This window comes from Anabrus simplex, chromosome 5, assembly GCF_040414725.1.
Source record: "Anabrus simplex isolate iqAnaSimp1 chromosome 5, ASM4041472v1, whole genome shotgun sequence".
Taxonomy (NCBI): domain Eukaryota; kingdom Metazoa; phylum Arthropoda; class Insecta; order Orthoptera; family Tettigoniidae; genus Anabrus; species Anabrus simplex.
In genome coordinates this window covers 380,522,971-380,538,221 of record NC_090269.1, presented here as the reverse complement: position 1 = coordinate 380,538,221, position 15,251 = coordinate 380,522,971, and the positions used below count along the sequence as shown (strand labels likewise).

At 41.7% G+C, this 15,251-nt stretch overlaps 1 protein-coding gene across 1 annotated transcript in view; it reads left to right on the top strand.

The window, feature by feature from the left end:
• Positions 1-15,251, top strand: part of LOC136874553 (pickpocket protein 28) — a 175,761-nt gene that overhangs the window by 28,771 nt on the left and 131,739 nt on the right. The window contains exon 3 of the mRNA XM_068227844.1: positions 10,353-10,592. Coding sequence (XP_068083945.1) covers positions 10,353-10,592 — 240 coding nt within the window. The remainder of the gene's footprint in view (positions 1-10,352; positions 10,593-15,251) is intronic.

Sequence of the window (15,251 nt, the reverse complement as noted above, 5' to 3'; positions counted from 1 at the left end):
AATTTCAAAAGTTCATTATTTAAGAAGCCTTTCTCGTGAACCGTCGATATTTTCTTCTGATGACGCAGAGGACAGCTCTCTGCGAGACGTAAAAAATTTCACCTTATTTTCTTGACAAGGCATAAGCCCAAAAGCCTATACAGTATCATGCCACTAACTAAATATTTAGAAAAAACAACAAAGGAAAATCCTAGAAAAATCTTTGGCCCAGTGGATGAAAAGGAGGTCTCCGGAATTTCAGATTTCAGACACTATTAGAAAAACACGATTGGAATTATATGGCCATATTCGAAGAACAGACAGTATTTGCTATTTGCTTTACGTCGCACCGACACAGATAGGTCTTATGGCAACGATGGGATAGGAAAGCCTAGGCGTTGGAAAGAAGTGGCCGTGGCCTTAATTAAGGTACAGCCCCAGCATTTGTCTGGTGCGAAAATGGGAAACCACGGAAAACCATCGTCAGCCGGCAGTGGGATTCGAACCCACTATCTCCTAGATCCAAGCTCACAGTCGCGCATCCCTAACCGCACGGCTAACTCGCCCGGTAACGGACAGTGAAAGAGTTACAAAAATGATTTAACCCTTTAATGCATGATTTATTTTTTTGTTTCCGTTTGGTGATTGAAATTTTAAGCTTTAAATTTCAAATTGCGTCCAATGTCTTAGACTAACCAACAGTTCCTAAGCGGGGCTGATGCCTTAACCCTCATATATGATGTGGTTTGCCACATTGGAATATATATACGATATTTCGCTTATCTTTAACACTCAAAGACCTATCATTACTGCCTACTGGATGTACAGTTGGAGCTGTACCATAAAATTACAGTAACAGGTTAAAGCAGCAAGCTAGAAAATCGTACGGTTTATACATGAATCACTATGCATTGCAGGGTTAATTATGCCTCCTTACTAAAAGTAGAAAGTAATCATTGGATAATCGAAATTTAAAAGATCTTCAAGAAATCAGCATAACAGGTGAAATTATGCGGGACAGACCTAGCTTTAGAATGTTGGTGAACTAACATCATTTTGCTGAAAAACCTAAGATGAGAACTGCCACTGTATGAACGGAAGAAAGAAAGAAAAATCACAACGCAATGATAAAGAGTTTCTGGGAAGGAAAGAAAGCAAATTCAGCTGCTAAATGAGTAAAATCCTGCTCTTTAATTTGGCACAACGTTGTCGAATAAAGTAATAATAATAATAATAATAATAATAAGAATAAGAATAATAATAATAATAATAATAATAATAATAATACCGTAGTGGGTGGTTCTGCTATTTTTCGTGAAGGCATGTGAAAAAATATTTGGGAATGCTTTGGTCACAGACCTATGAATACAATGGGTGATACCAAACTCGTAATCATCAGTTATAATTGTACCTACATACTTCTTGAAACAAACTACGTGCAACGATCATTACATTCAATTTTTCATAGAGAAGCAGATGAAAATACGCGCATTAGTCAACCAATATTTTTAAATATACATAGTAGAGTAATCAAGTTCGTGGACTGGCCGTCTAATTTCACTGTGGTGTACTACAGCCAAGAGTTTGAACAACAGGATGGTGCTATGATAGTTCTTCCCTACTCCCTGCCAAGAGGCAGTTTCGTATATACAATATAAGCAAAACTACGGTCTCTGTTGTGAAGAGTAGTTGAATATCAGCGGCGGAAATGGAGAATGTCGTAGTTTAAGCAACGGGCTAATTCCAAGTTCTGCCAAAAGTTAAGCAAATCCATTAGCGAAACGCTTGAGATGATCAAGTCGAATTCGCCTGGATCACCACGACGGGAAAAAGACGCTGTAAGACCGTCAAAAGACTATGCGATCCTTGCACTCTTAGCGCCAGTCCACAAACAAATCGACTGTTTATGCCTTTTCACGAGAGTTTCATCCTGATGTAAACATGGTATGTCCACGCCTCCACCAAAGAGAGAGTTGTGATTCGTTGAGCGTGTAGTACCGACCGCCACCCCGTCAACGTCTCGTTTTCGGACGTACGGGGCTGCGCATCGCATACGACAACAGTGCGAAGATCTGAACTTCTGAATAACCGACTTTACTACACACGAAGGTCCTACCTCTTGCTCTATTTCTCTCACTATGAATACGGACTCACTGACAACTGCAAGAAGCAGCACCTGATCTCCACGCTTTACAGCTTGGGACTTTCCCCACACTACGAGAAAACTTTTTGTATTATACCACGCCTTGCGACTTCATTTCTCGTTATTTAATCACTATTTCATAAAAAAGCATATATATAACCAAATCTTAATTTGATTACATACTCTTCCAAATCCTCTAAATGTAATAAACTAAACTAAAATGAATGTGACGTACTACTTTTCTTCGAGCTCGCATACAGTCGAGTGAGTGCGACGGTTGCTTCTCCAATCAACTACGTCTATGTCCACGTGTAAAGGCAAGGTGCTCCGGTTATTTGTTTACATCAGGATTAAACTCGTGAAAAGCTGTTTAGTACGTATACCGTGTTGCCTACTAGCGTTGGGACATTCGATTCATTTTACTGAATCGATTCATTTGATTCCGTTCACGTTACTGAATCGATACAGTGACCCGATTCACGGCACATTAGTCACCGCTCCTACTGCATCTGTGTAGTATGTACTGGTAAGACAGCAGCAACAGCATTCAGTGCTCGCAGCTGCCATCTGGTCTTCATACTATGAACTCTTTTCTTAGAAAAAAATGCTAGTCACTCTAATACATCGAAGGTTTTCGGCGACGCAGGGTGGGAAAGGTTAGGATTAGGAAGGTAGCAGACATGGTCTGAATTAAGGTACAGTCCCAGCATTTCCTGGGGTGAAAATGAGGATACTACGGAAAACCATCTTAACGGCTGCCGACGGTGGGATTCGAACCCACCATCCCTCGAATGCAAGGGCATAGCGATACTAACCGCACGACAACTCGCTCAGTCATTTTTTAAAATATGTATTTTTCTGTCAGCTGAGGATTTTTTAAAATCGTCATATTTTGTATAGGCTACCCGATATGTACAGTAGCCCACTGGTTTTCTGATTCAACATACTGTTGGTTAAGTTATTGCGTCTGTCCACATATGATTGAAGTCTTGTGCAACGATGTGACATATGAACTGAGAGAATAATAATAATAATAATAATAATAATAATAATAATAATAATAATAATAATAATAATAATGTTATTTGTTTTACGTCCCACTAACTACTTTTTAAGGTCTTAGGAGACGCCGAGGTGCTGGAATTTAGTCCCGCAGGAGTTCTTTTATGTGCCAGTAAATCTATCGACACGGGGCTGTCGTATTTGAGCACCTTAAAATATCACCGGACTGAGCCAGGATCGAACCTGCCGTTCTTCCCAATATAAAATAGGTACTTTTGAGTGGTTATGAGCATGACTCATGGTCATAGGGCAGGCTGGAGTCGAGTTTAACTGTCAAATGTCAACTAAGTTATAATACTAAGATTCATTAAACTAATAAGTGGTATAACCTAATAGCCTGCCGATTTACTAGCTACTTCAGAATTATGTTTTGACTACCTTTTTAACATTGCAAATAAATCCATCTATTATTATTATTATTTTTTTACTAGGGGCTTTACGTCGCACCGACACAGATAGGTCTTATGGCGACGATCATCTATTATTTAAACCTCCCCGTAAGAAGAGGACAGTGAATGCAAATGCGCATTATTTTCAAATGAGCTGAGCTCGAGAGTACATTATAGCATACGATTCTTTCAGTGTACCATGGTTCCGTGTGTATCTTGTGTCTCACTGAGCCGTGCTCGTTCACGATTCTTTCGGTGTGTCGTGGCTCACTGTATGTTTCGCTGCAGCGGAAGCTCGGCTCTCCGCGTGTCCGGTGAGCCGATAAGGAGCCGTGTGTATTTTGTGTCTCATTGAGCCGTGCTCGTTCACGATTCTTTCGGTGTGCCGTGGCTCACTGTATGTTTCGCTGCAGCGGAAGCTCGGCTCTCCGCGTGTCCAGTGAGCCGATAAGGAGCCGTGTGTATCTTGTGTCTCACTGAGCCGTGCTCGTTCACGATTCTTTCGGTGTGCCGTGGCTCACTGTATGTCTCGCTGCAGCGGAAGCTCGGCTCTCCGCGTGTCCAGTGAGCCGATAAGGAGCCGTGTGTATCTTGTGTCTCACTGAGCCGTGCTCGTTCACGATTCTTTCGGTGTGCCGTGGCTCACTGTATGTCTCGCTGCAGCGGAAGCTCGGCTCTCCGCGTGTCTAGTGAGCCGATAAGGAGCCGTGTGTATCTTGTGTCTTACTGAGCCGCGCTCGTTCACGGTTCTTTCGATGTGCCATGATTCACTGTCTCGCTGCAGCGGAAGCTCGGCTCCCCGTCAACGTCCAGTGAGTGCGCCACTCAGCGCTATCCGCTGGGAGTAAGCTGAATCGTGTGCCGTGAGTCCGCCATTCCTGTGAATCGATTCACTCGGACACTTGAATGAATCGATACACTGTTTCGAATCATGCATTCAGTAGCCAACACCATTGCCTACACTGTAAGCGCAGTCCAAGAAGTTATTGACTGTAGTACACGAGTGTACGCTGTGTTGCCTATACCGTAGGCGCCAGTCCACGAATTTGTTGTCTATAGTGGTACAGTAAAATCCTTCTAAGTTGGACACCTACGGTTCGTTAAAAACATGCCTAATGTAGTGGGGTGTCCACTCTACAGGGTGGGTTTACAGTATTTCAAAGGTACACTGACAGTGCAGGAAAGGAAAAACTTTTGTACGCGCTCATTCTGATTCGATTTATCTATGTTTCAATCATTTATGGTTGGTTATACACAAACATTTAACACAAACACATAACGTTTCAACTCATTAATACATTGCACAGCTTTTTGATGAGTGGGTGGCTCTTTGTGGAGAGAAACTGTTTCTTTTCTTCTTCTCCTTCTTCTTTTACTACTTCTCCTTCTACTTCTTATTTTCTCTTTTTCTGAAGACAACACTTCTTCTGAAGAAATTACTTTTTGGAAAAATTCCATCAATTCTTCCAGGAATATAATCGCGGGATTCTAACACATTATCGAAATCATTAAACCACCAGCGTCTCACAATTCACCGCGAAGGACTTCAGGGAGACATCTCAATTCCTCAATTAACACATTTTACAATTGTTTCTTTCGACATGTCCATCCAAGCAACATGGATCCAGCAAACTGCCTCGAGGATCGTCACAATCCGTGTAAATTCGATTGAATTGTTACGCCTATCAGGCAAATTACAGGAAGGCTCTCTGTCCTAACATCATTGTTTTTAAATGCTCTTGCAAAGGAGGATCTCCAATGACAATGTGAATATTGTTTGCACTAAGCCATTACAAAACAGCAAACCAAATAGTTTTGAACCTGTCCAAACTGTTATTTAATGGCTGCTCAATGTCCACAGTTGCAAGGTGTCTAATGTACAGAAAGGTTTTAACATGTAAGTGAATAGGGAATTCAAAGGTGCATGCAATACATGTCCAATCAAAAGGGGGTGTACAGGCTAAAGCGGGTGCCCAAAGTGAGGGTTGTCACTGTATACAGTATATCTGCACGTCACGCAGGTCTGCCTTTAATGCGCTTGTAATGCAAATAACTTTCAAACTGAAAGTTCAAACAAACCCATGGCAACACCATGGAGGCAAGATTCGACACGTGCATCACGAGCTTATAAAGCAGATAGATTGCTCGTTGCGCTACGAGTTCGGTGTGGGAATGTGCCATGTGCTAGTTGTGTTATGTACTCTCAAAGTATTCTTATTACATTTTCCCGAGAATTGAGTGGGAGTTGTGCCTTGGAATTTGAATCGATGGAAGTTTTCTCGCCATAACCTATACGTATATTAAAAATGGATAAACTCGGTGTGGACAAGTTGGCAACGTCTCCTTGCAAAATGTCCTGTAGTAGGTCATCGAAATCACTGCGGCACACGATTACATCCATTCCTAAAGCCGTTGGTCGACCTGAACGCCCGGATGTTAAGCCAGTTCTAGATTAGTAGCCCCCTGTAGATTTTTTTTTTTACAAGTTGATTTACGTCGCACCGACACATATAGGTCTTATGGTGACGATGGGGAAGGAAATGGCTAGGCGTGGGAAGGAAGCGTCCGTAGCCTTAATTAAGGTACAACCCCAGCATTTACCTAGTGTGAAAATAGGAAACCACTTCAGGGCTGCCGACAGTGGGGTTCGAACACACTATCTCCTGAATACTGGATACTGGCTGCACTTAAGCTACTGCAGCTATCGAGCTCGGTATATGGGGGGCAGGCGGTAGAATAACACCCACGATATCCCCTGCCTGACGTAAGAGGCGACTGAATGGAGCGTGGGTTGGCAACTACGGGGCCATTAGCTGAGTCCTGGCATTGCTTCCACTTACTTGTGCCAGGATCCTGACTTTCGTCTTTACTATCCGTCCTCCTTTGGTAAACTCTTGTTCTTTTCCGACCCCGACGATATTAGTTGTCGAGGTCAAGGGAACCTTTCATTTTCACGCCATTCGTAGCCTTGTCTTTCTTTGGCCGATATCTTCATTTTTCGAACTGTCGGATCCCTTCAAATTTTTCACACTGATTAGTGTTCTATGGAGGATGGGTTGCTCACTTGTACTTCCTCTTAAAACAACCCCCTCCTCTAGTCTCGAATACGAACATACTGAAGCGAGTAACAAGTATACTTTTGCTTGCACAACGGTTATGCTATGAGTTTAGCGTACTCATTAGGAGCCTGGCCCATCAGAACCCCTAGAATATATGTTAATCTCGATACAATAGGGAAGAGGGGGCTACACGGCACTTCCTAATAACCAGTTTAGTTTACATTCTAACCTATTACTGGCTAAAAATACGGGGTATACTTTTTCTGCAGTTGCTTTACATCGCACCGACACAGATAGGTCCTATGGCGACGATGGGATAGGAAAAGGCTAGAAGTGGGAATGAATTGCCCGTGGCCTTAATTAAGGTACAGGCCCAGCATTTGTCTGGTGTTAAAATGGGAAACCACGGAAAACCATCTTCAGGACTGCCAACAGTGAGGCTCGAACCCACTATCTTCCCAATACTGGATACTGGCCGCACTCAGGCCTAAGCGACTGCAGCTATTCTTCGTCTTCTCTAAAACACCGCAGCCACTCGAATTCTTTTCAGCCCCCCTCATTGATCCATCATACACTGTCGTTAGCATTATGAAAATCTCTGTTCTCAAACGCTAACGTAATTTACTGCGTGCACGCTGCTCTTGAAGGTCCAATTCTCTTACATCGCAACAGGATCAGAACAATCAAAATGAGGACAAGAACCGATCCTAACTCGCATTTTTTTCTAGGAAGCCAACTGAGGCGATTGAAATAGGCCTACTTTTGTTTTAGACGAGGTCTTCGGCAAATATCCCTTGAAACGACTCAAGAGGAGACCTTTTTTTTGCGAGGGGTTTTACGTCGCACCGACACAGATAGGTCTTATGGCGACGATGGGATGGGAAAGGCCTAGGAGTTGGAAGGAAGCGGCCGTGGCCTTAATTAAGGTACAGCCCCAGCATTTGCCTGGTGTGAAAATAGGAAACCACGGAAAACCATCTTCAGGGCTGCCGATAGTGAGATTCGAACCTACTATCTCCCGGATGCAAGCTCACAGCCGCGCGCCTCTACGCGCACGGCCAACTCGCCCGGTAAGAGGAGACCTGTGACATTTCAAAACACAGTTACGTTCTGGAATCCCACTTCCTTGATCATGAAATTTCAAGATGTCAAAAACTACGTGTCAAATATTTGCGAAAGTCCAGTAACTTCTTCACTCCTATCATCGTTCGAATGTAAACGATGGCACTGTGATCGCAGATACCCCCACCTGATAAAAAATGATTGCAAGATTGCATTTTGCATGCCCCCCCCCCCCAAAGTTGACTCTGGATGATTTAGAAGGTCGGTTCGTTTTCTTTATCTTAAATTTTTAAATGCTGTGTTATCAATTTTCTGTTCTTCATTCACATAATAAACAATATTTATAAGCTGTAACTTTTAAGCCATTTCTGTTACGTCACACCAGCACATACAGGTCTTATAGCGACGACGGACAGAACAGCGTTAGGATTAGGAAAGACGCGACCGTATTCTTTTTCAGCTTTTTCCCGGTGTGAAAATGGGAAACCACGGAAAACCATCATCAGGGCTACCGACAGTGGGGTCCGAACCTACCATTTTCCGAATGCAAGCTAACAGCTGCATGACGCAAACCGCGTAGCCAACTCGTTCAGTCCATAACTTTTAATTTATGAGGTGAGGTGTGGGTGATAGGCTTAATAAGTCAAGAAAAACTTGGATGGGAGACACTGGGGACTAGCAGGAAAGGAACATGGTTATGTGCCACGTATAATGCCAGCTTGTCGAGAGTTCAACAGTCGACTAGAAAAGCCCTGTTACATAAGCAGGACAGATCATCCACATAAGGTAGATCACAGAAAGCTAACCGTGGAATTGATAATTGGAATGCATTACCTGCAACTGCCTTAGAGCCTTTTCCCAAAAATGTAAGATGATTCAAGAACAGACTCCAGTATTCTGTAAATTGTAATTTTCTATGTGATGGTGTCATATTTTAATTCAACATTTAACCCACTGTAAATTGCAGTATGAAGACATCTGAATTATTTAAGGTATGTGTGAATTTGTATATGAACAAAGATAACAGTTAGTAATTGGACCACTCAATCTATTGTAAGTCATAGTGAAAAATTTTGAAATACTTAAGGTACGTGTGAATTTGTATATGATCATGCTGGATTTAGAATTTATTGTAATATATTCTTTCCATGGAATTGCTTGTTGTACTCTTGTAGTAGTAGTTGCGTAAATATGTTTTAACTTTATTATCATTATGATCATTGCCAGAGAGGTATTTCCTAATTGCGATGTATTTGATAATAATACTTGATCTTCTATGAATCTAAATAAAAAGGGCCTATACCGTTGTTGAATTCATTCCTTAAGAATGTTCATTTTATTGCCAACGCCTACGGTATCTTTATACACACCGAAGAGCCCAAAATATTTTTTCTTAAGTCTGTAAACTAATGCATGTTGCTCTTCCTTGTAAGTTAACATTTTGACAAATTTCATGAAGGATATTTGGATCAGAAATCCCAACATGCAGTGAAGAATTTCGTTCTTGTTCCGCTATTTTGTTTACATCGCAGATTTACTCAAGCTATAGATGATAGAGGTCTACAAAATCTCCGGCATTTGCTTCCGAAAGCTGAAGACCAAACTCACGTAGTACAACAAAATGTCCGAGGGAAGGCACATCTTTTACGTTCCGGTAAATCTACCGACACGAGGCCTTGTATTTGGTATTTGAGCACCTTCAAATTCCACCGGACTGAGCCAGGATTGAACCTGCCAAGCTGGGGTCAGAAGGGCAGCGCCTCAACCATCTGAACTACTCAACCCGGCATGGGGATAGAAATCTATTTGATTTCAGTACACTTATCGTACTGAATACGATCCCCAGTTTTCATGTTGTATTTGTGTGAAGCACGTGACATGTTATGATTCGCTTCCAGACGTGTACATAATGGCCTGAATCGAAAAACAGATAAGCATCACTGTACGTAAGATATTGATTTTTAAAGAATGAAACCCATTTGGTAAGAAGATTACTGAGCTGACCTTCAAGGATGATCAATAAATTCTCAAGTCTAATAATACATTCTCTAAAACAAAAGGAGCTTTAGAAAAAGTAGATTATTTCACTCCAAACCCCCGATGTGTCGGCAAACTTTCTGCCTTTGCTGTACAGCGGGACGATCTATTCTAAGGGTGGAAGCCTCGAGTTACGGAATGAAGAAAAATGTATACGTTTTTCCCATCGTGTAACAGGCCGGATGGGCCTTGGTCTACCAAGCGACCGCTGCTCAGCCAGAAGGCCAGCAGATTATTAGGTGTCGTGTGGACGGCCCGATGAATCCTCTCGGCCGTTAGTTTTGGTTTTCTAAACTGGGGAAGCTATGTCACCGTCAGATAACTCCTAAATTGTAATCACGTAGGCTGAGTCGATTTTGGGGCCTCCTGGTAAGAGGCAGGCACGCTACCCCAACACCACGGGGCCGGCACGGGAACATAATATATAATTTTTAAATCCCACATCCTTTGGTGACATGTCAGTGAAACGCTCTTTGGAAATCTTTTCCTTCTTTAAGCACCCATTATCATATTTACGAAGTTCAGTCGGTGTTTTGAAGTAGTTCATAAGGGATGCCTGTATCTTCTGACATGTAATATACGAGGACTCCCAAGAATAATTGTCGTTGATGACTGTTGCAGGTTGTTTTGGGTAGTTTCAATGATCCTATCCCTTCTGGCAAGTCTCTACCTGATTGGCATGGCGTGGAAGAAGTGGGATGATTCACCAGTGATCATTTCGTTCGAGGGACAGCTCCGTCCAGTGTGGGAGCTTCCATTACCAGCTGTTACCGTCTGTCCGGAGGTCAAGTTACGAAAAACGTTGTTCGACTTCAGCGCCGTCCAAGAGAGGGCTAGAAACAATAGCCTCTCCCCCGAAGAGTAAGATAAAGCTATATTTCATTATATGGTCCCTGGTTTATATCAATATTCCTCAATACTGCATACAGAGTCTTTCATATAAACTAAGACCGAACGGACGGTGTTTGTACTCTGCGCTACTGCAGCTGCTTCGGCCGAACTGGCGTCGCGCGCGGCAGCCCTGCTCTAAGCATGTATACAGTCTTATATGAAATCTTACCTTATAAAAGATGCTGGAGGTGTCGTCCTTCCTGGGTTATACAGGCATTATACAGGTACCTGGCAACCACATTCTAGCTGATGCGAATGAGTTCTGTCACTGCAATGTTTCTGATTTCATTCGTAATGTTTTATTTCAGTTTCGCCAAAGTGTGGGAATTTGTTCGATGCACTATTTACTTCAGTTTATCCCACAAACAAAAATCCCACACTCTTAGATGTGGAGAACGAGGAGAAAATAGACGAGCACTGATCACTCTGTCTGCAAACACTTCCGAGATTGTAAGAAGGAAATCTTCTGCTATATGAACAGGGGATGAATCTTGTTGAGACCACCCATGCGATTTTTCTTCTTCCGTTAACTGGTATCTCTCTGCATTTACTGTCGTCTCGAATAAAAATAGGCCCAATTATTCGCCTTGCACTAACAACACACCAAGCACCAATCTTCCTATCATAATGGGAGGCTTCATTAACACCGTTAGGATTTTCTGCACAATAGCGAGAGTTATGACTGTTCACATGACCATTAACGTGAAACTAGAGCTTTTAAATACTGAAATACGGTGTTTCAGTGATAACAATCTTACCTTGTTAACAACTGAGATTCAGACTGGTGATTCACTCATGCCAGGTCGAACACGTGCAAGCTCCTTTCAAGGTCAAGAACTATGCGAGTGCCTCCCATACTGCAGCTTATGTCTCGGAGAGTAAAAACGCCACTTCGACGGTCTTAGTTTATATGGGAGACCCTGTAGTTTTACCTGTTCAAATATGACATTCCCCACCAAAACCAAGGATGGATAATATTGACAGCCTTAGTTAATCTCCGATTATTTTACATTTTGATTTACACCCCTCGGACACGGGTTTTATGTCGACGATGAGATAGGAACGACCCAGTAGTGGGAAAGAAGTGTCTGTGCCCTTAATTAAGGCCTTGTGTGAAATTCGGAGACCACGCAGGAACATCTCCAGGACTGCCGACAGTGGGGCTCGAACCCACTACCTCCCGGATGCAAGCTTACGCCTGTGCACCTCTAACCCCACGGACAACTCGCCCGGTGTAAATTTCCGTTCGCACTAACGAGAATAAAATCAGTGTTTAGTTAGAGAACACTTTTATGACTTTCAGTGATACGTAGCAGCAGTTTATTAAACACATTATGAATGAATTCTCGTGGTGAGACACGACCTGAGATATATTAACTTCACTTGTGACTATTCTAATTCCATCTTGAATTTAAAGTGATGTGACAAAGTTGATAAAATCAGGTTACATTGTTACATTCGAACCTAAGTGTAGTGAAATTCGAGCTTCTAACTCCAGAACTAAAGATCCGATCCCAATGGTTGAGCTACAGTTTCTTTGGATTTGTGGCACAATATGCCATTTTTCGGTCTTCAGTTAGATACGCGAGGCGAGGGTCCTTTTTAAACAGTGACGGTTTTGAGGTATATGATTTCGATTGCTATCAATAACTCTCAAATCAAAAGATATATGAAGGCGGTTTAGTTATATATAGAGCATTTAACAGTGGCGTACGCTGGGATTAAGACATGGGCTACCACTAGACTTGGGTTACCACTTTTCGATGGTTGGTTTAGTGAACGTCAAACCTTCAGCGTTTTGAGCTGCAGCCAGTAGCCAACGGAGAAGCCTGCTGTGTTATCAGTGTTTCTCGGCAGACTACTGCCCCTGCCTCTGCTATTGCCAATGCTCAACCCCTGATCAGTGGAGGTGGTAGCCTAAGGTTCAGTAAATGAAAGTCTGGCTTTGTGGCTAAATGAATAGAACGTTTGCCTTTGGTCCGATGGTCTCGGTTCAGTTTCCAGAATCAACCCCCTCATACTGTTAATCCCCTGGCTTGGGGACTGGGTATTTATGACATCTTCACCATTCATTTTATCCCCATTAGGTCAACACCAAGCCTATACAGATTCCATGCCTCATTATTATTATTATTATTATTATTATTATTATTATTATTTTACAGCGATCGTACCCATCGTTCTCTGGTTAATTAGCTTCCTCGGGAGATAAGTGGTGGTGTCCAATCCATGATCACGGGTTCGATTCCAACCAACAAATGAAAACACTAAACCTGAAAGATGGGATCTCATTTTAGCAGCTCTATCAATAACAACAAAACTATATTGCTATATTGCTAACAGCAACCCTGCAGTCTCTTCCTTAAAGGATGTAGAAGTAAACGGGAATGATGATCACCCGCACTCTCTTATCTATATCATTAAGTCAGAAGTATGAGGTGAGGAAGTATATACGATGAGTAACGCATGGTTGATAGTTAGCAGTGGCGATCTGACCACTGATCTCTATACCTGGATGGCTGGTAGCTTGGGTAGCAGTAAGCCGAATAGAAGATGACTGGCGTAGTAAGATGGCAGCGAGCGCACGGTGCAGTAGACCACGAGGAACCCGCTTGCTTTGTTTATGCTTAGTTCAGTGACGCCAGGCTTCTTGATTGTAGTTCCACGAGTGTTCTGTGCTGTGTTATTGCAAAGTAAATAGTAGTGTATTTTACGAATTTAGGTTCGTTGCCTTGTAGTATACTTGTGAATTACAAGATTCAGTTTAAATATGTATGTGTTTATGTGAAATATGAATGAAGAAACATTCAGCGGGGTATTAACATACCGCAGTGTTCAGCTTATGGATGTACAAATAAAACCGATCAGCAGAAGGAGAAATCATTTCATCGGGGAGTTTTATACTGTACATAAGAATCTTCCTAGGGTAGTGTTTTGAGTTTTAGGTTTATTGTATCTTTTTTTCGCATATTCCGGGAACAAAATGGCAATTAATTTTTGTAGGTTTCCTTTCTCGAGACCCGAACTTCTAAGATCATGGATTAGGAGTATCAGGCGGGAGAATTGGGAGCCTTCTAAAACAGCTGTTCTCTGCTCGGATCACTTAGAGGAAGACTGTTTTGATAGAAATGGACAAACTGTACACCTTAGAAGTGATGTACAGCCAACTGTTTTCAGTTTTTCTGAACATTAACTGCAAGTAAAGATTTACTTATATTTTTTTTATTTCTCATAATTAAACTGACGGTTTCGATGAAATAATTGACGTGACCTTATAACAATCTTAGAAAATGAAGTCTGGAGGAATTCTAGACCTTATTTACAGCAGTAATAATTATGGGTTTCAGACACTGGAGTGGTGGGAGAAGGGAAAGTGTGGTGGGTGTTTGGGGCTATCCCATTATACTATTCGTGGTATTTGGGACTCTTTTAACTGGTGTTACATATTTCTGATGATGACTATCAATATCGCTTTGCTAGCTGAATTTAATTAAAGAAGTCTGTAATAGTAAATTAAGCTGCAGGTAATGTGATATATTGACAAGTTTTGAATATTTGCTGGTTTTATAAATGTGTACATTTGCTTCAATGATATTTTAATTTGATAATATGCGCGTTATTTTATGGAAACAGGAAACAGAAATTCATTATCAAGCACCGATTACGATATGTCGAATCTAGGCCTGTATAGTGAGCTACGTTTATAGGTACATCATTTTAAGAATGCATAATTTCGTGGCATACATGTATACAATTTACAGCAATGTTTCCAGAAACTGATTTTCACTCGTATTGTGTTACCGATCGCTAACTGCATGTATTCAGCACCTAAGTTAATATTTGTCGGCCGTTATTATACATTCATTTTTATTGCTATCCCGGAGATTTACTGACCTCGGAACGACGTGTCAGTGATCCCAATGTCCTTATGCTTTGAGTGAACATGTCTCTATATTTTTAATTATTACAATGCGCCATTAATTGCGACTTAAAATTGATTATATTATCATTGCTTCCCCATAAGGAGAGCTCTAGGTTGGGTACGCCAACATGGCGAACCGCGCGCTCAACTTGGCGTACTTTCTCCTGCAGCGGAGACCTGCCATCAGCGATCCATGTATAGAGATCAGTGGATCTGACCATCGCCCTCTACTATGACTGCGCTAATACGCCTTCCCAATACAACAATATGAGCGATATGGGCCTAGTTCCCATTTTTACCGCCGAGCGCTGCTTCGCTGGCATAGAAACACGATTGTTCATTACAGCACACGTTAAGTGTTTTGAATATTTCTGTTCAAATATATAGTCAATCACTCAATCAACATATTTGAATCACACCTTGCACCGTAATAAAGACATTCAGTGAAGAACGTAACCCTCTGCAGCGGAAAAACCATACAAAATAATGTTAACGGTAGGTAGTAAATACTGTAGAAAATAAATAATTTCACACATTTTTGTGTTTAAGTGTTTCACGTTTTCGCATTCAAATCTTTCAAAGATCTATGTTATTTATGTGGCTATATTATTTAAGAATACAGAAACGGCACACTCGCAAATAACTTCACTCAATAACTATGAATGTCCGATTTCAGGAAAACTGAAGTGAGGAAAATCACGTAACAC